A 26,612-nucleotide genomic window follows, 5' to 3' on the forward strand; every position below is an offset into this window, starting at 1 on the left:
TACCGAAGACTCCTGTGACCGATAAGTACTTATGATTACTTCCCCTGACAACGTTTTCATGCATTTCTTCATGACCGCACATATATTTCATGATACGGCTGTTTGATTTGACATTTGGGCGGTAATTTACAATCTTATTGGCAGAAAACCCTGACACAAACTCCCCTCTCTCTCTCCTCTCTCTCTCTCTCTCTCTCTCTCTCTCTCTCTCTCTCTCTCTCTCTCTCTCTCTCTCTCTCTCTTCTCTCTCTCTCTCTCTCTCTCTCTCTCTCTCTCTCTCTCTCTCTCTCTCTCTCTCTCTCTCTCTCTCTCTCTCTCTCTCTCTCTCCTCTCTCTCTCTCTCTTTCTCTCCTGTTACCCCTCATGATAACAGATTACCCCCCCCCCCCCCAGCCACCCAGCCTGCTCTGGCTAGTGGCTACCTTAGGATTCATAATTAATGGTGAGTTCTATTCATCTCCGCCAGACCTGGAGACAATGACACCAGACAACACACACGGATGACGCGCACATAACCCTCATCACACCTGGACACACAAAACACACCACAGATACGTCAACAAAGAGTCCTGGTGATCGAATAATGCATAGAAAACACTACCATGGTCTCATGAAAGATGCACGACGATCCAAATGTACTTGCAGCCGTTTAATAGACCTGAGACACACACAACACACACACACGTCACACACACACACACACACACACACACACACACACACACACACACACACACACACACACACACACACACACACACACACACACACACACACACATATATATATAATAGAGGGAGGAGTGTTGTGGCTGTTTCAAAGGTCATGTCTGAGGTCATGTTACTCACCTTCTAGTTCCTCCTTCTCATAGTGGGTGTTCAACCCTGAGCTCCCCTGGTCCACCACCACCTCTTCATCTGGCCTCTGGAAGACACACACACACACACACACACACAACACACACACACAACACACACACACACACACACACACACACACACACACACACACACACACACACACACACACACACACACACACACACACACACACACACACACACACACACACACACACACACACACACACACACACACAACACACACACACACACAAATGATGCAACCAGCCGTCGGGAAATTACCATTGGACCAGCTTTTTATTCTATTTTAATTGGAACACCAATAAAAATTCTTGGACCCAAGCTGTTCCTTAGAAATACAATTCCACCGAAAAAGGTCTATAGACGAATTTCTTGTTTAGAAATAATACAGTGTTTGAGCCAATCAGCAATACCTTTTCAACCTACAGTAGCGTGAGATGGCTTCCGTCCCTCTTCTCTGTCCACGTCTTTGTATTGACTTTGTATGCATTTGTGCCACCTCTAAACGTTGCATGTAATAATAATAATAATAACTTCATTTTATATAGCGCCTTTCAAGAGACCCAAGGTCGCTTTACATAGGGGGGGGGGGGATAACAAAGTAACAGACAGTGGACAGACACAACATATACATATAAAGTATACTTTGTATACTTGTATACTTTTAGAAACAGTCTGCAATGCATATCTCGAGTTTTCAGTAAATTGCGTCACAGTATTTCATAAGTTTTCAACCTTTAACACAATATTACAATATTGATAAATGAAGATTATTGTGTATAAGTATAGAAAAAAAAGAAAACCCAACCTTCTAGTTCTACTGTCTTTTACTATCACTGCACAGCAAACATGCACATTGCTACTAAATAAACTACCTTGCCTATATTACTACCTAGTATGCTGCTAATATGTCTTTACTACTATGCACTCAACACTGTTGCACTCAAGTTCAACACTGTTTGACAAACAATGTTATTTAGCTGCCAGAGTTGTACCCTTCCTGCTGACTTGTTGTACAGAACTTGTAAATGGTAAATGGTAAATGGGGAATCTGGAATCGGGAATCAAATCGGGAACCTCCGGATTACCAGACGACTGCTCTACCTCCTAAGCCACTGTTGCATCAAAGCGTCAGCTAAATGACTAAATGTAAATGCAACATCTATTGGATCCATGTCTCTAGCGTACACACTGCTGATAGAGGAAGCTTGCTTGGTGCAATACCTACTAAAGATCTGTCTGGGAAGCGAGAACCAAAGACCAGCTAAAGAGGCTACTGAGCCGGTAAAAAAAATGTAATCGGCCAAACAGGCAAGAGCTTTTCAACGATAAGCATCAAAGTCCAGACAGTCTATTCCCAGACAATGCCTGGCACAGACACAGAGAGACAGACAGACAGACAGGCACTCTCTCTCTCTCTCTCTCACACACACACACACACACACACACACACACACACACACACACACACACACACACACACACACACACACACACACACACACACACACACACACACACACACACACACACACACACACACACACACACACACACACACACACACACACACACACACACACGCAAACAGACAGACACATACCAGGCTAGGGTGTGATGGACAGACAGCTTTCCCAGGCCTAACTGGAGAATGCACTAGTCAGTACTATCCAGGCTAAATTAAATCCAGTCCAATCAAATCAGTGGAGTGAGTCATCCATCAGAGAAGCTGCTGGCAGATTGGCCCCAGGCTCCCATCCCTATAATACAACTCTTATAAACATACTTTCTGCTTACGGTCTGTTGTATGTGAGAGTTATGAGTATGAGTATGTGTGTGTGTGTGTGTGTGTGTGTGTGTGTGTGTGTGTGTGTGTGTGTGTGTGTTGTGTGTGTGAGTGTAGTGTAGTGTAGTGTCTAACCACCCTGAAACTCATAAACATTCATTTTTGCTTGCGTGTGTGTCCACGGTCATGTATCAGTCCTTTGATCTGTATGAGCTAATGTGTGCTACTGTGGGAACACGAGACAGTGTCCACAGTGTCTCACAACTGACTAACTAACTGCTGCTGTCATCGTCCCCTTTATTTCTCTCAGTTTGATTAGCATTTCTGTGATTTTTGGTATATGACTACTATGGTGATGTAATCTACTGTACAGACATGCTGCAGCCTCAACCCTTAAATCCTGGACTCTGTATATCACTCTGCCCTCAGATTCATCACTAATGATAGATACGACACTTCAAGTTTCAAGTTTCTTTAATAGTTGTCATACAGAAGTACAGAATACTTTTATACAAAATGCTTCTTTCTGTTACGCTCCAGAGACTGTGCTAGCTAGACAAAAGATAAGTATGAAATAAAATAGTATAGCATGTAAAAATAGAAGTAAAAAATAGAAGTCACGTACGTAGACACAGTGTTTAGTATATACATATGTACAATGTTCAATGCAGAATAGAAGTAACTGAGTTACCATACAATATACTATGCAATATACTAATATACAATATACTATATAGTGCAAAGCAGAAATGGGATGAGGTACAATTTAGGTACAATTTACAGTAAGGTGTACTGAGGTATGGGTTGTAGTGCAAATCCTTTACCAATCAATATAAAGTGTGTTTAGGTGTTCTAAAGTGTGGAGAGTGGGTGCAGCAGTGTGTTGTTTGTTTAAAGTGAGTGTGTGCATGTGGATGTGTGTGTTGTGAGTGCATTGGATGGTTGTTGCTAGGCCTGCCGCGATAAGCAATAAATCGATTAATTGCCGCGATAATTAAAATGAATGCAATGATTTTGACGGGCGCGATTAATTGCTATTTGCGCGTTTGTTTTAATGAGGCGGAACCAGTCCAGTACCCCTTGTCAGTCACTCCGTGTGGGGGGCCGCTGGCCTTACTACAGAGCACAGCACGGGAGCTCCGTGGGGCACTAGCAACGCCACATATAGCTTAACTACATTTCTCAATAGTGTTGCTCCTTTTAACCAAATAGCGTTCTTTGTAGTGTAACGTTAGCTATTTTTAGACCCAAGTAGTTACTCGCTACTGCCCGGAGAAACTGGACTGCTAAATAAAGATTAAAGATCTAGTGTTGATGCTCATTCAATGCCAACAACATTAGCTAAATAGCTAACAAACAAAATACAACGTATAGCATAGCTACAACACAGAATAACGTTAATACAATTACATGCATCATTGTTTACAATGAACGGGTGGGACTAGTCAAAGGACTGGACACGGGGACAAGTTAAACATGAATACATTTATTATAACAGGTAATCGAGTTGCGCTCCCGTGCCTACGCACCACAGGGCTATTCTATTCTATACGGCTTTGACGCTTCCTCCTCATCGTTGATTGCCTGTAGTAGCTGCATCTAACGTTAGTAGCTAACGTTAAAACTAACCTAAAGTTAGTTGCTCACCAACAATCTCAACATTTGTTTTATCATTAGCTCAAAAACACAGAACCGGACGAGATGCTGCTAGGATAATAACAACAATACTTCCGCTCCGGTCGGTGGGCTTCAAAATAAAAGTCTAAAACCGGAAAAGACGGAGCGGTGGGCTTCAAAATAAAAGTTTTGGGAAATACATTTCTCAAAAAAAAATTCTCTAACCGGTCGCAATAATATCGCTTATCGCGATATTTTCGGGGGCAATTAATCGCCCAGCTAAATGTGTTATCGTGGCAGGCCTAGTTGTTGCATAGTGTTATTGTTCGTTGAGCAACCTGATGGCCTGGGGATAGAAGCTTCTTCTGAGTCTCTCTGTGCTTGCCATGAGACTCCGGTATTGCTTGCCTGACCGCAGCAGTTCAAAGAGGCAGTTGTTTGGGTGGCTGGAGTCCTTGATAATTATCTTAGCCTTACCCCTGCACCGCTTGTTGTAAATGTTCTGGAGAGTGGGAAGCCCCCCTCCAATTGTGCATTCGGCTGAACGTGCCACTCTCTGTAGTCTGCTACGGTCTTGTGCGGTGCTATTCCCAAACCAGGAGGTGATATTGCCAGTCAGGATGCTCTCTATTGTACATGAGTAGAAGTTCTTAAGGATCTTCTGACTCACTTGGAACTTCCTTAGTGTGTGGTCCATGTCAAGTCCTCGGATATGTGGGCTCCGAGGTACTTAAAACTGTTCACTCTCTCAACCGGTGCCCCGTCGATGCTGAGGGGGCTGTAGTCCCTGACCCCCGACTTCCTAAAGTTCACAATCATCTCCATTGTTTTGCTGACGTTCAGGGAGAGGCTGTTCTCCTGGCACCATCCCGCCAGGACCTTGACCTCTTCCAGGTAGGCCCTCTCGTCGTTTGCAGAGATCAGGCCCACCACTACTGTGTCGTCAGCAAATTTGATGATTGTGTTGTTGTTCCGCTGAGCCACACAGTCATGTGTGTACAGGCAGTAGAGGAGGGGACTCAGAACACAGCCCTGGGGGGCCCCTATGTTGAGGGTGATGGATGAGAAGGTGCAGTTGCCTGCTCTCACCACCTGGGGTCTGCCCGTCAGGAAGTCCAAGACCCACTGGCAGAGGTCATAGTTCAAGCCCAGGTCCCTGAGCTTGGCTATGAGTTTGGAGGGGACTATGGTATTGAATGTAGAGATGTTGCGATACCATTTTTTCCTTTCCGATCCGATTCCGATACCTAAGCTTTGGGTATCGGCCGATACCGATACTGATCCGATACCAGTGCATACATTAAAAAAATAAAAATGTAAAAGAAATTATATAAATTATTCTTTTTTTTATTTTTTTTTATACAGCTACTGTTTTATATATACTGTTTTTTAGTAATAACTAAAAAGTAATGGTATTTATTCAACAACAGGTGATTGTATAGATTTGTATTAGTATCATTAATCAGAGTATGGGGCTGCAGCACTGCAGATATACCCTACTCCAATGATCCACACGGACATTATTCGTTGCTGCACTTGCTTCCAGAAGGCTCCGTTGAAGTAGCAGAGGATCTGTTGTGATTTTTGCACAATAAATATTCAACATTCTCTTTTGAGACTCCGCCTCAGACTCTTATCATTTGGCACTAAAAGCTAAACATTGTCACCGATATGGCTGTCCGCAACATGTCATTAACCCTTTGATCGCCGGGGTTAAATTCATAATTTACCATCCCTCGCCAGCCCTATTTAACATGGAGAAGTTCCCTTTCTTTGCAGGGCTATAACTTTTAAAATGTTATTGCTAAATTGACATTATCATGGCCCATTCAAAGTCCTATATCTATTGTTCAGGGTGTATCAACGTTATACTTTTTCATTCACATATTCATACTAAAATACGGTCTAAAGTATAAGTATGTTTTTATCGTTTTCTGCAGCTTTCTCCAGAACGTGATTTATAGCTCCAAATGCATTATATTGATGATGAAATACAGTTTGATAGCAATCGGCGCGAGATAAAAAATTTCAACTGGACGTGGTTCTAGAAGTTACTACGTATCATCTGATGTTGACCGGATGGGGGGGGGGTCGTTTATAATTCCGTGGGCAACGTTATCTCATTCATCTAGTGTGGGTGATATGATCATTGGAGCAGTTAGTATAGAAGACATTACAAAATAACGCTGAAACTCACCGTAGCTTCCTCGCGCCGTTGGGAGATGAGCGTGGAACAGAATTTTTTCTATTATGGGATATAGAAATACCCGATCCATTTCCAGGTTGTATAATAGTATATACGTCCAAATCATGTTGTTTATCGAGTTATTGGCAACGGATCGATATCCATTGTGTCGAGCTCGAGTCCCGGGACCTATAGCGAGTGATCGGACCAAATTGAAATGAGTACCAGCGTCACTTCCCTGTTTATGCCCTGGGCGATCTGCCGATCGGCCACCAGATGGCGCTCTTGAACAGTTAGAGTTGACAGGGGTTCACCAGTACATATAATGTCTCCGGGGGAGAAATATGATTTCGATCACAGATTTTTGAAATATTGATATCAATGACGTTGTACAGCGTCATCGGCAGAATAAGCATGGCGGGGAATGACGCTGAAAAGCGTCAACGGCGATTAAAGGGTTAATTGTGTACGCGAGGTGGTTCAGTGACAACGCTAACGTGAGCTAGGTTAGCTAGCATGAGCTACCGGGAGATGGAAAGACTAACGTTACTGGTGAAAATGTGATTTACGTTGGAATACTCCTTTGCCAACTTGCTGTACTTTGCTTGCAGGTCTGCAGCCATTATTGCTGGATTATGAATAGCCCCAACTTTAGCCAAGGTAACGTTATGGCTAAACCTTTAACGTTAGTTAACGCTAGCTTTCGGTTACACAACCAAGCGAACCCATCAGAGCTCCCCGTCAACACCGCTCTGTCGGGAGGATGGCATTTAAGAAAGTATCTGCTGTTAAAATGACAAACAGCATTGACACTTTAATTCACGGCCGGTTAAACACACGTTTGTTTTATAATGCTCACAGCAGACCGCAGTGTTGTTGATAAATTACGTGGTATCGGAGCGCAAAATTAGAGGGTATATATACCATGTGTACTACTAAAAAAAAATGTATCTACTATATTCTACTATTTTATTGCACTGCACTATTGCACTATTTTACTCTGTCTATTTTATCTTACTCTTTTTATTATTGTCTATTTTTAAAACTGAATCAAACCATAAACAAGGTGGCCTGTTGGGATGTTAGATCCTAATGTAAAAAACTGTGATTTTATATGTCTGCACTTTATGTGCTCATTTCATGCCTGTCTTTTTTCTGTTGTGAAGCACTTTGAGCTGCAGTTTCTGTATGAAAGGTGCTATACAAATAAAGTGTATTATTATTATTATTATTATTATTATTATTATTATTATTATTATTATTATTATTATTATTATTATTATTATTATTATTATTATTATTATTATTATTATTATTATTATTATTATATATACCATGTGAACTGTGTACTAATATACCATGGTATAGTTTGAGGGTAAGGGTGGGGGTCTGTTCAGTCCACTCAGTACAATACCATAGCAATGCAACCTTTGACAAAAACACACACACAGGCTAAAAAAGCTGTCTTCATAAATATGGATGCTTCCTCCCACTCTACACTAGAGCACACATGCATGTGGTTGCGTGTGTGAACTATATTGTATCTGTGTGTGGGGGTGGGGTGGGGGTTGGTGAGTGTATATAGAGCAGTTGGCTAGAAAAAGTTACCATTAAATCCAATAGCTGAGATCAATGAGAGAGACTGTGAACCAGATGGGTACATACTGTCCTACTGGGTCCTACTACCGTATGTGATGGTGAGAGAATGAATTACCCATCCATCAATAGCCTTGATTGTTCACATTCAGGGCATCTTCTGACCGCTCAGTGTGGTAAACACACACACACAACATGTGCACATCACAGTACACACACACACATCAGTGATATACACTAAAAGATACATTTGAACTTGGCGGCTAGGTGGTGCAGTGGGCAAGGCGCTCACCACCAATGCAGGAGACGCTGGGTTCGAGCCCAGCTCTCCGCATTGCTATCAGCTTGGCTGGTCGTTCATACTAATATAATTGGCAGTATTAGGGGGTGGGAAGCTGATGGGTGGGGATCGGACGTTGTGGACAGCGACTCCTACAGGTCGGTTGGTGCGCCTGCGCAGCAGAATCATGAAGCGACGGGGGAGGCGTGCCCTCCCACGCAGACCCCCGACGCTGAGAGATCGCGCTGTGCAGGTGAAAAAGATGCGACGGCTGCTTCCTCGAGTACCGGAGGGGACACGTGATGTAAGGCTTCGTCCACATTGCAGCCGGCTTGTGGGAGGCATGGCCTAACAGTGTTCGAGACAGGGGAGGGTAGAATTGGACGATACGAAATTGGGATGGGAGAAAAATAGAGAATGGGAGAAAAAGTAGATAAAAAAAATATATATATATATATATACATTTGAACTTAATGAGCATGTAATTAACTTGAAAGACTATATCTAGGGATGCCCCGATCGATCGGCCACCGATCGTTATCGGCCGATAATCAGTATAAATATGCGATCAGTGATCGGTGATAATGCTTTATTTTCGCCGATCGTCAAAACCGATCTCACTCGCTGTCTCAGTTCTGTCTCAGACACCGGGTGGTGCGGCGTCTGCTCATCCCTCCAGCCCCTCCCGCACGCATGTAAACACGGGTCTAGTCTAGTCTAGTGGGATGGGAGGACGGCGTCTCCCTGAGCTAACGTTACAAAATGACCCAGTCAACTATTCACTTTTAGTTTAATACATGATGAGGCATTGTCTAACCGAACGGTATCTAGCCGGCTAGCTACCGATAGCTCAATACAAGTACAGATAATACAAGTACAAGTCTAATTATATAATATATATATTTTATAAAAAATAAAAAAAATAAAATTATATAAAATAATTTTTAATTTTTTTGTAATCAAAAACGATCGGTATCGGATCGGTATCGGCCGATATGGCTCACGACGATCGGTGATCGGTATCGGTGGCAAAAAACGTGATCGGGGCATCCCTAACTATATCATATCACTTCCTAATGTCCTACAAACTAAAATTATTTGCTTCAGAGATACATCTCTGGTAGCCAGTGTCTCAGTTCGGGTTCAGTGTTGGTATGTGCACGACAGTGTGTGTGTATGTGCACACATGTGCACGACAGTGTGTGTGTATGTGCACGACAGTGTGTGTATGTGCACGCGTGTCCACGACAGTGTGTGTATGTGCACGTGTGTGCACGACAGTGTGTGTATGTGCACGTGTGTGCATGACAGTGTGTGTGTGTATGTGTGTGTGTATGTGCATGCGTGTGCAGGACAGTGTGTGTGTGTATGTGCACGTGTGTGCAGGACTGTGTGTGTGTGTGCATGCGTGTGCACAACACGTTTCAAGTTCAAGTTTCTTTATTAGTTGTCATACAGAAATACAGAATACTTTTATATCAAATGCTTTTTTCTGTTATGCTCCTGAGAGTGCTAGATAAAAATAGATAGTCAAAAGTACGTAAACAAAGTGTAAACAAAAATGTTCAGTCAATATACATATATATACAATATACAATACAGAGTAGAAAAAAATTAGTATACAATACAGTACAATACAATACAGTATACAGTACAATGCAGAAATGGGATGAGGTACTGTATAACTTAGGGTAAGGTGCAATGAGGTATGAATTGTATGAAAGGTATGAAACAATCAAGGCTATTGAAATCTCTTTACCAATAAATATAAAGTGTGTTAAAGTGTCTAAAGTGGTTAAAGTGGGTGCTACAGTGAGTTGTTTATTTAAAGTGAGTGTGTATGTGTGGATGTGTGTGGTGTGAGTGTATTTGATGGTTTGTTACATAGTGTTATTGTCGTTGAGCATCCTGATGGCCTGGGGATAGAAGCTTCTTCTGAGTCTTTCTGTACTGGCCATGAGACTCGTAGGTATCGCTTGCCTGACCGCAGCAGTTCAAAGAGGCAGTTGTTTGGGTGACTAGAGTCTTTGATTATTCTCTTAGCCTTACCCCTGCAACGCTTGTTGTAAATGTCTTGGAGAGTGGGAAGCCCACCTCCAATTGGCTGAATGGGCCACTCTCTGTAGTCTGCTACGGTCTTGTGCGGTGCTATTCCCAAACCAGGAGGTGATGTTACCAGTCAGGATGCTCTCTATTGTGCATGAGTAGAAGTTCTTAAGGATCTTCTGACTCACTTTGAACTTCCTTAGGCGCCTAAGGAAGTAGAGGCGTTGCCGTGCCTTCTTGATTACACTGTCAATGTGTGTGGTCCATGTCAAGTCCTCAGATATGTGGACTCCGAGGTACTTAAAACTGTTCACTCTCTCGACCGGTGCCCCGTCGATGCTGAGGGGGCTGTAGTCCCTGGCCCCCGACCTCCTAAAGTCCACAATAATCTCCTTTGTTTTGCTGACGTTCAGGGAGAGGCAGTTCTCCTGACACCACCGCGCCAGATCCTCTACCTCTTCCAGGTAGGCCCTCTCATCGTGTGTGTGTATGTGCACGACAGTGTGTGTGTGTGCATCAGGGTTGCGCTCAATTCACTTCCAATTCAATCAATTCATTAAGTGGGTTTTTCTTAAATGTAATATTGAAAACCTTTTTGGCGTGAGGTTTTTATATCCAACCAATTAAAACGCTCTACATCGTTAGCAAGTGACGTTTCTATTTAGGCTACATCTTGAGTTGCGTGAATTGAACGTGACTTGAAAATGAACGTGTGTGCGTGTGCCTGTCTGTGTGTGTGTATGTGTGCGTACGTGCCATGATTGGCAGCAGCCCTGCAGACCTTAAAGGAACACGCCAACATTTTGGGAAATTAGCAAGTACCGTCTTCTCCAGAGAGAGACAAGAAAATAGATACCAGTTTCCTCTCTGTGCATTCAGTAGAAAGCTACCTGGCTGCACTTTAGCCTAGCTTAGCACAATGAATGGAAGCGGACATGGCCGGTTAGCCTTGGACAATGCCTTGGCTAACCGGCCGCGTCCGCTTCCATTCATTGTGCTAAGCTAGGCTAACGTGCAACCAGATAGCTTTCTACTGAACGCACAGAGAGGAAACTGGTATCTATCTTCTTGTCTCTCTCTGGAGAAGACGATAAGATAATTTCCCCAAATGTTGCCGTGTTCCTTTAAATCACAGGCATAAACTAATCAGGGTCTGTCTGACACCTTTGACGAATCGTCATGGCGCTGGAGCGGAGCCAGCCTCTCAGCATTTGGCACAACAGAGGTCGCACTCACACAGACACACACACACACAGACAGGCACACGCACACACACACACGCGCGTGTTTTGCGCATGCGTGTCTATTCCTGGCCTCTCGCACAATGTATGTGCGAGACGGCTGACTCCATGCAGTAACTCCCCCACTGACAGAGCGTGATGTGGGGCGCAGGCTATGAAGACCTACAGCCTCTTTCTCTCCCACGGTATTTTACTCTAATTGGCCAATGCTGCTGCCGTACAACACACCTGGCTGCCAGCACACACACTATGGGTGAGACGGATACAGCGAGGGGCGGGATTACCTTCTATCTGCTGTCTTCAGGTGTACGTTTTTTTGTGTCTACGTACAGTTTTCTCTGAATTCTATCTTTCTGGTATCTTCTAGAACTCGATAACTTATGACGGTCCGTTCTCCTGTGCTGAGAATCGGACGGCGTTCCACTCGCGTTCCACTCGCGTTCCACTGTCAAACATCTCTGCCCAAAGAGGATGAGAAACAGAAGCATCATTGTCTAATGTGATTGGCCTCTATTCCTATTTCTGTTCCACTGTGTGTGTGTGTTTGTGTGTTTGTGTGTGTGTGTGTGTGTGTGTGTGTGTGTGTGTGTGTGCAATGCATGTGTTTTCACGTTCAATGATAAACTATTATGTAACCTTATACACTGTACTTAAATAAATAACTTGTGTTTGCAATTTTATTGAAATTATGTTTTTATGTTGCAGGAAATTACAAAGAAACTAACCTGACAGCCGGTGGGTGGGTGCTATAAGAAACTAACCTGGCAACCGGTGGGTGGGTGCTATAAGAAACTAACCTGACAGCCGGTGGGTGGGTGCTATAAGAAACAAACCTGACAGCCGGTGGGTGGGTGCTATAAGAAACTAACCTGACAGCCGGTGGGTGGGTGCTATAAGAAACAAACCTGACAGCCGGTGGGTGGGTGCTATAAGAAACTAACCTATAAGAAACAAACCTATAAGAAACAAACCTATAAGAAACAAACCTATAAGAAACAAACCTATAAGAAACAAACCTGGCAACTGGTGGGTGGGTGGTACAAGCCATGTAAATATATCTGATGAGATAAGCAGCACCTGGCCAAACGTGTGAGATGGTATACTGTCGTTCTCTAGCTAGACTCTCTGGAGCTGAGGTGAAAATGACTCACACACACACACACACACACACACACACACACACACACACACACACACACACACACACACACACACACACACACACACACACACACACACACACACACACACACACACACACACACACACACACACACACACACACACACACACACACACACACACACACACACACACACACACACACACTGTGGTTCGGTTTATGAGGACAGCAGCACATTAATTCATAGTATTCTCATAGCGGGCTTTGCCATATGGCGCGGTGTCACAGATCATTGGCCACAGTTGTCATCTAATGATAATCACCAGTTGTTTGCGACCAAGGTCTCTGTGATTGAATATGAATGATATGAATACTGGCCTCTCAGTACAAGTGATGGAATCCTCTTTATTTAGACAATCAAAGCCCATCCCCTCTGTGTGTGTGTGTGTGTGTGTGTGTGTGTGTGCGTGCGTGCGTGCGTGCATGCGTGCGTGCGTGCGTGCGTGCGTGCGTGCGTGCGCGCGTGTGTGTGTGTGCGTGGGTGGGTGGGTGCGTGTGTGTGGGTGGGTGCGTGCGTATCCCGATCAAGTTTTTTTGCCAAATAGTTATTGAGTTTTTTTGCCAAATAGTTAGTGATAGTGAGTACTGTACTGTATCTGCTGAGTCCTGATCCAATATTAGTATTTTCCTAGATAATACAGCTACACAATACACACAATCCCATCATAACTTTCCCTTAGTGGTTTTCAAAAAAGATTTAACAAAAAAGGATCTGAATTTGATCAGCTTTAATATAGCCAATACCGATCAATTAAAATACACCGCGATCGTCTCCGATACAGATTTTTCCGATCCGATATCCATAATAGACGTGTATTGGTTAGAGTTCGCTGTATAGAGCTGTGTGTGTCTGTGTGTGAATCAAGACAAACACAGCAGCGAATTGTGAAAACTGATTGACTTTTCCCAGTTCTCCAGGGCTCCCGCTGATAAAACACCACACACAATTTATTGATTCATTTGGAAAAAGCACTTTACAATCATTCCCTTTTTTGCCTGCAGTTATGAAGTGTGATTAATGGTGTGTGTGTGTGTGTGTGTGTGTGTGTGTGTGTGTGTGTGTGTGTGTGTGTGTGTGTGTGTGTGTGTGTGTGTGTGTGTGTGTGTGTGTGTGTGTGTGTGTGTGTGTGTGTGTGTGTGTGTGTGTGTGTGTGTGTGTGTGTGTGTGTGTGTGTGTGTGTGTGTGTGTGTGTGTGTGTGTGTGTGCGTGCGTGCGTGCGTGCGTGCGTGCGTGCGTGCGTGCGTGCGTGCGTGCGTGTGTGTGTGTGTGTGTGCGTGCGTGCGTGCGTGCGTGTGTGTGTGTGTGACAGACCCTTTCCTATTGGCTTCATTCCAATAACCCTCTCCATGAAAGTATAATTCTTCACAGAACTGACACAAACACCTACACACACACACACACACACCTACACACACACACACACACACACACACACACACACACACACACACACACACACACACACACACACACACACACAGTGTGTCAACAGTAGAGCAGCAGCCCTTTGTAAGGAGTTGGCAACAACTTATCCTTCAGAGACCCTTTTACAAGATGTTATCTTAGGGCCAATCCCAAGCCCCTTCCCTTGTATTGGCCCTACCCCCTAGGAGAGCCCTCAACTGGGTAGTGGCCCTTCAGAACGGAGCTACAAGGGGGTAGGAGTTGAAGTCTTTACCTGGGAAATGGGAGACCCTTCGTTACGCCATCAGTAATAAAATATTTTAAAGCTAAAGGACATAGATATTTCTGATATGTATGTATATTTTGTATCAGCTTATTTGGTTTTTGCAAGGCCTAGAAACCTATTAACGTAGAAAAATATTAACGTATAATACCGATAGGTCTATGTATTTATTGTATGTGTCAAACACAGTGCAGGGCTGTACGTAAACTTTTTTTGCACATAGCACTGGTGCTACAGAGGTTGATAGTTTTGTAGCACAGGCCAAAATCTTGTAGCACAAGTATAAAACGTGTTATATTTGTAACAGTCACAAATGTGTTTGTGTTATTTAGTTGCAGTGCCATGTTTGGCTGTCATTTTCATGCTGACAAGTTGACGTCACACAGCCAGACACGTTACGTGTAAGGAATTATGGGATTTGGTGTTGGGTGTATGGACTCTACTAGGGGTGGGAATCACCAGTTTCATCACGATACGATATCGATTCTTTGGACAACGATACGATATTTGCCGATATCTGCCACGATACGATACAATGCAGGTGCCTGCAATCGATATGAGATGATATCATAAGCCCATTTAACACAATCAGTAACATTTAGATCAACTCAAAAAAGGTAACGAAAATATAATATGAAAAAATAAATTTGCTCTTCCAGACATTTAAATGAAAAACTATTTATTGTTTTTAATACAAATAGACCTCCTGTTCACTATAAAGTGCCACGTTTTGATATATTGAGCTTTAAACTTTAAGTAAAAAAAAAATTGGAACACGCAACCTAAAACCCCTTCCTCTCCCAAACCGTTCCTGCAATTGTTTTATGTTGCATGATGATCATGAATACATTTATTATGTATTGTATTTTTTATGTTTAAATATCAACATTATCTGTCCACCCTCAGTACATTTACTATCAATATAATATACTCATCTGACTTCATCTGATCTTTTCAAACCCGCACACACACACAGAAGGGAGAATGCCCCCCCCCCTCCTTCCCAGTCCCCTCTGCTGTCTCTCTATATCGCTCTGAACAGGGTTTGTTGTTAGCTTATGCTAACGTAACGTTAATTTCGGACTTTAACACGACGTGGTCATAAAGGAATGGCGAGGATTGCAAAGCATGTTATATGCATTTGACCCGTTGCGGAATAAAACAGCAGGGATTTGTTTTGGGTCGCGAAAACACTATCCTTGCTCTGTTTCAATGTCCGCGTTCCAGACGCTACTGCTGCTACTGAGACGCTACTGCTGTATGCTGTAGAGCGGATATGAGTCACGACACACAGGATTTTCAAAATAAGAGTATCGAAACGAACTGAGCGTTGCTAGCTGCCGGAGCCATAGATATTATAGCTGGAGCTGCGCTTGGGCAGAAATGAGACCCGCGACAGGATTTTCAAAATAAGAGTATCTATATGAACCGAATGCCTATCGCACCAGTGCTACTGAAGTAAATCCATTCATCGCACAGACGGATGTTGCTGTAGCACGTGCAATATATATCTCGCACTGTACAGCCCTGCAGTGTACAGTTCACACTGGTGGTCTTATCTGGCAACAGGTAGTAAGTACATTTCAGTTCCAAAAGTGTTCTCTCACGGTGTGAGATGCGATCATGAAATCAGCAGCAAATACGCACACTTACAGACCATAATATACACCAGGGGCATTCAATTGAAATCTGAGGTCCAGTCAGAGAAAATGTCCTCAAGAAAAGGTTATGATTCAGTGCCATATATTATTGAAGTAGCCTAAAAGTTGTATCAACATCTGTATGTAATCGACAATTGACTGTCAAATTGAATAAAGAAAGTACAACTCACTAATATAACACTGACTCGCGTCTAGGGTTGGGTACCGGTACCTGTGAATCAATACCGGTACCCAACGATACCTTTTTTCAGTAATTTTGTCTCTAAAAATGTCATCTCAGTTGTAAAAAATTTGTCCAAACTTCAAATTATTTATTATAGTTTGTAGTTGATGTACAGTAGTTGATGGACAGTAGTTGATATACAGTAGTTGATGTACAGTAGTTGATGTACAGTAGTTGATGGACAGTAGTTGATGTACAGTAGTTGATGGACAGTAGTTGATGGACAGTAGTTGATGGACAGTAGTTGATATACAGTAGTTGATGGACAGTAGTTGATATACAGTAGTTGATGGACAGTAGTTGATATACAGTAGTTGATATACAGTAGTTGATAATGATATACAGTAGTTGATGGACAGTAGTTGATATACAGTAGTTGATATACAGTGGTTGATGGACAGTAGTTGATGTACAGTAGTTGATATACAGTAGTTGATGGACAGTAGTTGATGTACAGTAGTTGATGGACAGTAGTTGATGGACAGTAGTTGATATACAGTAGTTGATGGACAGTAGTTGATATACAGTAGTTGATGGACAGTAGTTGATGTACAGTAGTTGATGGACAGTAGTTGATGGACAGTAGTTGATGGTCAGTAGTTGATATACAGTAGTTGATGGACAGTAGTTGATGTACAGTAGTTGATGTACAGTAGTTGATGGACAGTAGTTGATATACAGTAGTTGATGGACAGTAGTTGATGGACAGTAGTTGATGTACAGTAGTTGATGGACAGTAGTTGATATACAGTAGTTGATATACAGTAGTTGATGGACAGTAGTTGATGTACAGTAGTTGATGGAAAGTTTTCCACAGTAGTTAAGATTTTGTTTAACTCCTTTTCATTGTGAAGTAGTTCAGTTTTAGAGTACCGGTAGTTCCCCCTGTAAACCAGATCACCCATCATTCACCTGACAGTAAAGGCCAAATCAGTGATCCAAACGTAAAGAAATGGATAGGCCCACCAAAAAAAAACCAAGCCCTTTTCCCACAGAGACGCTTTTCCTCCTGTGAAAGGGGCTTAATAGACAACAAAGGAGACTTGTCTTGGTTCTCTAGCTGCTTGGCTGAGCTCTTGCTATGTCTACAGTAACACCGGCCAACAGGTACATACACTTTTCTAATTGTATTGACTGTATTCTCTGGCTGTAAAAGGTTTGTTTATGTCGGTAATGTTTGTAAAACAGACCTATATTCTGATTTACATGGCCCTCCATGTCAACAATACATTGCATTGATTACGCACGTAACATATATTTAAAATATATATGAACATATTTTTTTTTACTAGGATTACTGAGGATAATAGCTTACCTTATGAAATAATGAATAACCAAAATGTTTTGGTCAAACCATTAATAATAATAATAATAAACTGTATTTGTATAGCACCTTTCATACAAGAAGAATTGCAGCTCAATGTGCTTCACAGTAGCAAAAGAAAATACATAAAATTTGCACAAAATTGGCAGATCAAGAGCAAAGCATAGTGCAGACATAAAATAAGTATAAATCGAGCATCAAAATAGAACATTAACCCTTTTTTTTATATATATATTTTTACTTAGACGGGACAGAGCATATTACTGGACACTACGGGTGTAACGGTACACAGAAGCCACGGTTCGGTACGTACCTCGGTATTGGGGTCACGGTTCGGTACGAGTTCGGTACAACAGATTTTTTTTAATAATAATTATTAATATAAAACATTTAAAAAAAATTAATAAATAATAATAATAATGTATATATATTATATTTATGATCATTATTATAATTATTATTATTAAATAGAATAATTTTCTATAGGCTTGCCATGGTAGTCAGTGATACTGGTGTCATTCTGTGTTCAGGCATCCACTTGCCTACTGCCCCTTTAAACTTATCCTTGCTAAGTTTCAGTTTCACGACGAGACTGAATACTAAAGAACAGATGACATATTACAACAATGGCAGAGGATTATTTGGATTTAAACACAGTGGCGCTCAGATGATCTGTCCGGAAAAGTATGTTTCTTCTTTTTATTTGATTGTGCCTGTGAGTCCGGCGGGGGAGAATGTTGATGTGTTTGTTGGCGCGTGTGTGTGTGTCGGCGATGCGTGTGTGTTTCTTTCCATTGGTTTCATTTGGTTAATGTTATTGGGCGAACAAGAAAACTAAAGAAAACTGTAAATTGTAATGACCCTGCAGCTGTTCCAATGTAAATGTGCCTTTCTCCGTGCACTTTCGCCCGCTCTGAACTGAATGACAGACTCGGTGTGCCCGGCCACGCGCGCTGTTCTCGCACGGACCTCGCGAGTGCCTGCATGTGGGACTCGTGTGTGTGCGCTGTGGGGCGTATTCGGCACCGTGACGGCCGTACCGTAAATTCGCAGGACGAATTAGTGTTGTCACGATACTGGAATTTCGACTTCGATACGATACCTTGAAAAGTATCGATACTTCGATACCATTTCGATATCAAAAAAAAAAAAAAAAATATTATATTATATATTTTTTTTTATTTATTTATTTTTTTAAACAAATTTAGCTTTTGTTGCTGGTTGATTCTCCTCAGCTTCTCTCTGGTACTATAAGATAAGATAAATATAACACTTTTAAAACCCTTTGTTTATCTTTAGATCACACATTTAAAAAGAACTGTTCATCTCACTTCAATCATTTTTATTGCAGATGCAGAAGTTAGAACATAGTATTTTCTCAAGCAGACAGATGTAAACACTCACTGTAATCTGTGTTGCATGTACCTGACAAACTGAACTGTTTGTATTACAGTTGGTAACAGTTTTGATAAAGATAACAGGGCGAGGGCTATATGTGTAACATATATAACTTCACAACAGCAAAATTACTAGTACTAGTAGTAGTAAACAATAATTAAAACTTTTTTTTGCATTAGTGAAAACAATAAGGACACATTCAAAAGGCAGGGTAAGAAAAAAGTGCAATCTTATGCATTTTCAAGTCAAGTTCTTCTTAGGTAGTGCATTACCTTCTCATACCATTACACCTACTAATACCACCTTCTCATACCTTCTCATACAACCTTCTAATACCTTCTCATACCACCTTCTCATACCACCTACTAATACCTTCTCATACCACCTTCTAATACCTTCTCATTACACCTACTAATACCTTCTCATACCACCTTCTAATACCTTCTCATACCACCTTCTAATACCTTCTAATACCTTCTCATTACACCTACTAATACCTTCTCATACCACCTTCTCATACCTTCTCATACCACCTACTAATACCTTCTCATACCACCTTCTAATACCTTCTCATACCACCTTCTCATACCTTCTCATACCACCTACACCTACTAATACCTTCTCATACCAACTTCTAATACCTTCATACCACCTACTAATACCTTCTCATACCACCTTCTAATACCTTCTCATACCACCTTCTCATACCTTCTACATTACCTAGTGATACACATAAAGCATAAGAGCCGTGGAAGGCTCGCCGTCGTCGGGTAGAGTAATCCAATATACAGGTCCAGTCGCTCTTGACCCGGAGCTCCTCGGATGCAATCACCACTAGGGGTCTGACCAGCCTGGATAAGCGTCCAGATAACGTCAGGAACGATGGGGGTACTGATAACTGTAGGACTCGAACCGAACGATGCACAATACCTACTTAGTACTTATACCTTATCATACCTTATATAAAGGCCTCAAGTAAAAAAAAAAACTGCAATCTTATGCATTTTCAAGTAGCAGCCAGCAACTAGCAAATGAAACAATATTCTTCTTGAGGTAGGGCATTTAGACAGCAGAATGACTAAAACAATAATTCAAACTTTTTTGCATTAAGCACACATTCAAAAGGCACTAAAGTGCAAGTACAAAAAAAAAGTGCATTTTCAAGTTAAATTCTTTTTAAATAGGTAGTGCACTTATTCAACGGCCTCAGACTAATCACACATAAGGTGGTGCAAGTAGTGTAATAATGTACTAGCCTAAAGTTTCTTTACAACTTTCAGATTTTTTGCTAGGAACACCAGCATGTCAATGTGCTCCTCTGTAAGCCGTGCCCTTCTTGGACTGCAAATGAGCCCTGACGTACTAAATACACGTTCTGAAGCTGAGCTTGAAGCAGAGATGCACAAATACTTTTTCGCCAGCTGGGCAAGGTGAGGTAAAGTTCTCTCATGTGTCCTCCACCATGCGAGTGGGTCGTCTCCTGCGCTGAGTTCAGGCATCTTTTCATATATTGTGAACTCGTTTTTTAGTTCAGCCTCTGCGTCCTCTGCATCCTCGCCACCACCATGTTGACCCTTCTTTTCCCCCTGTATGCTGGTTAACAGTCCCTTCAGATCCGTTCTACTTTTCTTCGCTGGTACGCCTGGTAGTGGTAGTGGTTGCATGGCAGTGGCACATGGAGGAGGAGGAGCGGGTGTTTGTCTTCCTGTTTCAGTGCGAGTGTCCATCAGATTTCGTTTGACCTCGTCTCTTAACATAACAAAACTGTCCTTGAACCTTGGGTCGAGAAACGTGGCTGTGTTCAACACCAGCTGCAGAGCCCCGTCGACGTCGTTATATCGTTCGTTGAGATCTGTACCAATATTTTCTTTAAGTTCACATTTGAGGAGGCTGTCATTTTCCTCAATGGTCAAAGTTGAAGATAACTTCCAAATTAGGGGCAGGACAGAGGAGAGTGTGGTGTGCTTTTCACCACTAAGGGCATCAGTGAAAGAGCTGACAGGGCTCAATATATCTTTTACAGTCTCAAGAATTGTAATGTCTGAATCTTTAGGCATGAGGTGCCATTTCTTCCGATCGTCGGCTAGAACTGAACAGACCGCTTGCTGCTGTTCCAGAAATCTCGCCACCATTTGATACGCTGAGTCCCAGCGTGTCGGCTCATCATGGATCAGTTTGTGTTCAGGCAGTTGCAACTCTTTTTGCTTCTGCTTCAGCTGTCGGGACATCTTTGGTGACCTGCTGAAGGCAGACACTGTCTTTCTCAGCCTCGACAGTGCTGCAGACACACGGCCTATATCCAGACCCTTGCTAATGGCTAGGTGAAGGTTGTGCCCAAAGCAGGGGACCCATGTGAAGTCCTGCTTAAATGCTTTCTTGTTATTTTGAGGCATTATCAGTGGTGATGCCACTGCCAGCCATATTTGACATGTCCAGCTTCCATGTTTTCTGTACCATCTCCTCCAACGCCTTCTCTCAAACTGTCCCCTGTGTGCTCTGAGTGCAGCCCAACACAGCCCAAACACCAGCTCTGCATGTCCCAGGATTCTGTAATAAACTGCAGAGTTACTGCCATGAATGTGGACGTGGCCTGCTGGTCCACAAGTCAGTGGTGCATGAAAATAAGGGTTTCCCCTAAGGCTCTCCATGATTTTGTCTTTTGTTTCATTATATAGGGCAGGGATTTCAGTTGACATGAAGTGGTTCCGTGAAGGAAGGGAATACTTGTTATTTAACTGTCCAAGCAGTTGTCTGAACCATGTTCTCAACAGTAAGACAGGGACCTGATCCATGCATATGTACTCTGCTACAGCCCTGTTAAGTTTCTTGGCTTCCTTTGAGTTTGCATGATACTTCCTTTGTTGTTCAAGTAATGCTGGTAGGGTAGGCTGCTGTGCTGTTGCTGGTCGATTCTCCTCAGCTTCTCTCTGGTACTATAAGAAAAGAGAAATATAAGACTTTTAAAACCCGTTGTTTCTCTCTAAGAAAGAAATACATAGCAAACATGACTTAGTTATGCAATAGTGCTGCTGCTTTTTATTTGTTTAAAATATTTTAGTTAATAAGACTAAAATATATGACTACAACAATTTTCATAGAGAGAGAGATTTCTCCGGGGCTGGTAACGTTAACCTCAGAGAGAGAGAGAGAGAGAGAGGAGAGAGAGAGAGAGAGAGAGAGAGAGAGAGAGAGAGAGAGAGAGAGAGAGAGAGAGAGAGAGAGAGAGAGAGAGAGGAGAGAGAGAGAGAGAGAGAGAGAGAGAGAGAGAGAGAGAGAGAGAGAGAGAGAGAGAGAGAGAGAGAGAGAGAGAGAGAGAGAGAGAGAGAGAGAGAGAGAGAGAGAGAGAGAGAGAGAGAGAGAGAGAGAGAGAGATATTTCTCCGGGGCTGGTACGTTAACCAACCTCGTGTCGAGTGTAGTATGTATGACCTCGACATAACGTTTAAATGTAATTTTACTCCGTTTCCATGCGGTAGCCGGCTAGCTAGCATAAGCTAACAGAGGAACGACTAGCAGTAGCTATCTAACGTTAGCTAATAGCTGTAACGTACAACGAATCAGCTGTTGATATGATGCGCCATCAGTAGACAACGTATCTTGTATTAAACTAGAGTTAGTGGTTTAATGCTTCAGTCACAAACCTCTTTCATTTCTTTGTGGAGATCCGCGTGCCGGTCCTTCAGGTGTTTTGCCATATTTGAGGTGTTGGCACCTTTCGTTGGCACTGCCCTGTAACACCGCTTGCAAATGGGCATTGTGACATCTTTAACTTTCCCTTCTGTGTTTACTTCAAAACCGAAGTACTTCCAAACAGCACTTCTGCTGTTTTCTTTATCTTTAAGTTGTGGAGGCGCTGCATCTGCCATCTTAGTTCACTCAGCTAAAATGTTTACTGAAGAGTGAAGACGCCGACGGCTCGCTCTGTGAGGGGGAGGGCTGGAGGGGGAAGCGTGCTCTGAACAGCTGGAGGGGCAAGCGTGCTCTGAACAGCGTGTCAACAAACTTCCGGTAGAACACTGCCAGCGGGTACCGATACTACAGAAAGTATCGGTATTTCGGGAAATGAGTATCGTAACTGTTTTAAATATTCAGTATCGATATTTATCGATACTTCGATATTTTTGACAACACTAGGACGAATACATGTACCGTTACACCCCTACTGGACACTACAAATAAATGCAGTGTAAATAATACCGGATTTAGCAAGGATGCTAATTTCATCCGCAGTCCCCACACAAAGCATAAAAACTAAACATGCAGGCAGTGAAGCATAACATGCTATGATACAAGGCATTAGTGTTGTCACGATACTGGAATTTTGACTTCGATACGATACCTTGAAAAGTATCGATACTTCGATACCATTTCGATATAAAAAAAAAATATATATATATATATATTTTTTTATAAACAAATTTAGCTTTTGTTGCTCGTTGATTCTCCTCAGCTTCTCTCTGGTACTATAAGAGAATATAAATTTACTAACTGAAGACTGCTCTGTGAGGGGGAGGGCTGGACTCGGAGGAGGCGGAGGGGCAAGCGTGCTCTGAACAGTGTCAACAACTTGCGCTAGAACACTCGCCAGCTGGTACCGATACTGCAGAAAGTATCGGTATTTCGGGAAATGAGTATCGAAGCCGTTTTAAATATTCAGTATCGATATGTATCGATACTTCGATATTTTTGACAACACTACAAGGCATAAAAATATACATACAGAAAAAAGTACAAGGTATAAAGGGTGCACTACAATACTATTTGACTATACATGGTCACAGGTTTGGTTGTTGAGTAACCATTTTTTTTAGATTAGATTTAATTTAAAAGATGGAAATGATGTACAATCTTGTATGGTCAGTGGTAGATCATTCCAGAATAAACAGCCCTGGACTGAGAGGGTGTTTTTAGCAAAGGCGGTTTGCCGGCCGGGCGACCGTCAGTTCAAGTTCAAGTTCAAGTTTCTTTAATAGTTGTCATACAGAAGTACAGAATACTTTTATACAAAATGCTTCTTACTGTTACGCTCCAGAGACTGTGCAAGACAAGATAAGTATGAAATAAAATAACATAGTATAGCATGTAAATTAGAAGTAAAAAAAAAAATGAGGTCACAGTGTTCAGTATAGACATATGTACAATGTTCGATGCAGAATAGATGTAACTGAGTTACCATATAATATACAATACTGTGCAGTGTACTAATATACAATACTATATAGTGCAAGGCAGAAATGGGATGAGGTGCAATTTAGGTACAATTTACAGTAGGTGTACGAGTTGTAGTGCAAATCCTTTATCAATAAATATAAAGTGTGTTTGTGTGATCTAAAGTGTGGAGAGTGGGTGCTGCAGTGTGTTGTTTGTTTAAGTGAGTGTGTGCGTGTGGGTGTGTGTGCTGTGTGCATTTGATGGTTGTTGCATAGTGTTTATTGTTCGTTTAGCAGCCTGATGGCCTGGGGATAGAAGCTTCTTCTGAGTCTTTCTGTGCTCGCCTTAAGACTCCGGTATCGCTTGCCTGACCGCAGCAGTTCAAAGAGGCAGTTGTTCGGGTGGCTCGAGTCCTTAATAATTCTCTTAGCCTTCCCCTTGCACCGCTTGTTGTAAATGTTCTGGAGGGTGGGAAGCCCCCCTCCAATTGTGCGTTCGGCTGAACGTGTCACTCTTTGTAGTCTGCTACGGTCTTGTGCAGTGCGATAGTTGTTGTGTGATAGATAGTAAAGGGTTAACCTTCTGTCGTGTGGCAGTGAAAGGGTTAAATCACATATTCTTCACACTAGGATCTAACATCCCCATTAGGACAAACCAGTGCAGATTCACCAACAGTACAGCAGCACAACAGTACATTTCTCATGTACAATATACACTCACACTGTCTCTAATACTCTCCATAACCCTACACCCTACACACACACACACACACACACACACACACACACACACACACACACACACACACACACACACACACACACACACACACACACACACACACACACACACACACACACACACACATTGTTATCAGTCAGTGCAGCTGTAGCTGGTGTGTGGGCCTGGGCTTAGGCTGCAGGCTATATTAATCAGCTCCATTAGAACTGGAGCCCCCATAACCAGAGAGACAGAGCGAGAGCGAGAGAGAGAGAGAGAGAGAGAGAGAGAGAGAGAGAGAGAGAGAGAGAGAGAGAGAGAGAGAGAGAGAGAGAGAGAGAGAAAAGAGAGTCAGAGAGAATAGAAAGGGTGAGAGAGAGACAGAGAGAAAAAGAGAGAGAGAGAGAGAATAGAAAGGGTGAGAGAGAGACAGAGAGAGAAAAAGAGAGAGAGAGAGAAAAGAGAGGAGAGCGAGAGAGAGAGAACGAGAGAGAGGATTATCAAAGGACTGCCCAAGAAAGACCCTGGGAATAACGCAGAACGAGGCCGATGGCTCCATGCAGGGAACAAACTTTACTTTTTGACTTACCAGCCATTTGGCTGGTAGATTTTAAAAACGACCAGCCAGGCAGATTTTTTACCAGCCAAAAATTATAAATAGCTTTTTAGTATATCGCCATGTGTTATTATTACTATATAATACTCTCATATGCTATTTTCAATTAATATCATAAACAACATAAGGAATATTAGCATAATTTTGAGTGGACTGAAGGAATGAGTCAGCGTTAATAGTTTTAAATGCAAACAATTTATTGAAACATAGAAGTGGGGTCGGGACACACACACACTGTGTTTCAACTCACCACCCCCGCATCATATTGTAGTCTGTCTTTAAACTTCCACTCCTCTCGAAACTTTTTTATATTTGAATATTAGGGGTGCACCGATATATCGGTCGGGTATCGGTATCGGCCGATAAGTGCCTTGTTGACTGCTATCGGCCTATCTTCCGATAAGCTCAAATGTGCCGATAGCAGTCGCCGATAAATAACCAAAAGAAAAGAAAAAAAAGTTCACTCGCGACCTACCTGCACAACGCCCGCCGTCCCCCACACACACACACACACAAGCTACTGCATCAAAGTTACTACTTATGATTAACAAGGCATTCGTTTTGTGGCATTAACGTTATATAGTTAGTGTTACACGGACAATAACATCAGCATATTATTAGTACCCATAGCAGCAAGGCATTACTCCGAGTCCGTTCATAGCTCAGTTCCATTCCGTTGCTCATTCCGTACCCAACTACCCACTACTAGTTAGTTAGCACCATCCAGGCATCAACGTGAGCTCCCGGTACGGTAGCTAGTTAGTTAGCACCATCCAGGCATCAACGTGAGCTCCCGGTACGGTAGCTAGTTAGTTAGCACCATCCAGGCATCAACGTGAGCTCCCGGTACGGTAGCTAGTTAGTTAATAACGTTATATAGTTAGTGTTACACGTTCAATATAACATCAGCATATTATTTACCCGAACACAGCAAGTAAGCAAGGCATTATTCCGTTCATAGCTCAGTTCCATTCTGTTGCTCATTCCGTACCAAACTACCCATTCTGCAATCTGT

The 26,612-nt window shown here is 42.4% G+C and overlaps 1 protein-coding gene across 1 annotated transcript in view; it reads right to left on the bottom strand.

The window, feature by feature from the left end:
• The window catches only part of slc4a8 (solute carrier family 4 member 8), a gene marked incomplete at both ends in the record, with an annotated part of 112,502 nt that extends 91,163 nt beyond the window's left edge, over positions 1-21,339 (bottom strand). The window contains 2 exons of the mRNA XM_084315607.1: positions 849-924; positions 21,211-21,339. Of these exons, the coding sequence (XP_084171733.1) occupies positions 849-924; positions 21,211-21,339 (205 nt within the window). The remainder of the gene's footprint in view (positions 1-848; positions 925-21,210) is intronic.
• Between the last annotated feature and the right edge of the window lie 5,273 nt (positions 21,340-26,612).

The sequence above is a fragment of the Notolepis coatsorum genome, assembly GCF_963971535.1.
Source record: "Notolepis coatsorum genome assembly, chromosome: 6".
NCBI lineage: Eukaryota > Metazoa > Chordata > Actinopteri > Aulopiformes > Paralepididae > Notolepis > Notolepis coatsorum.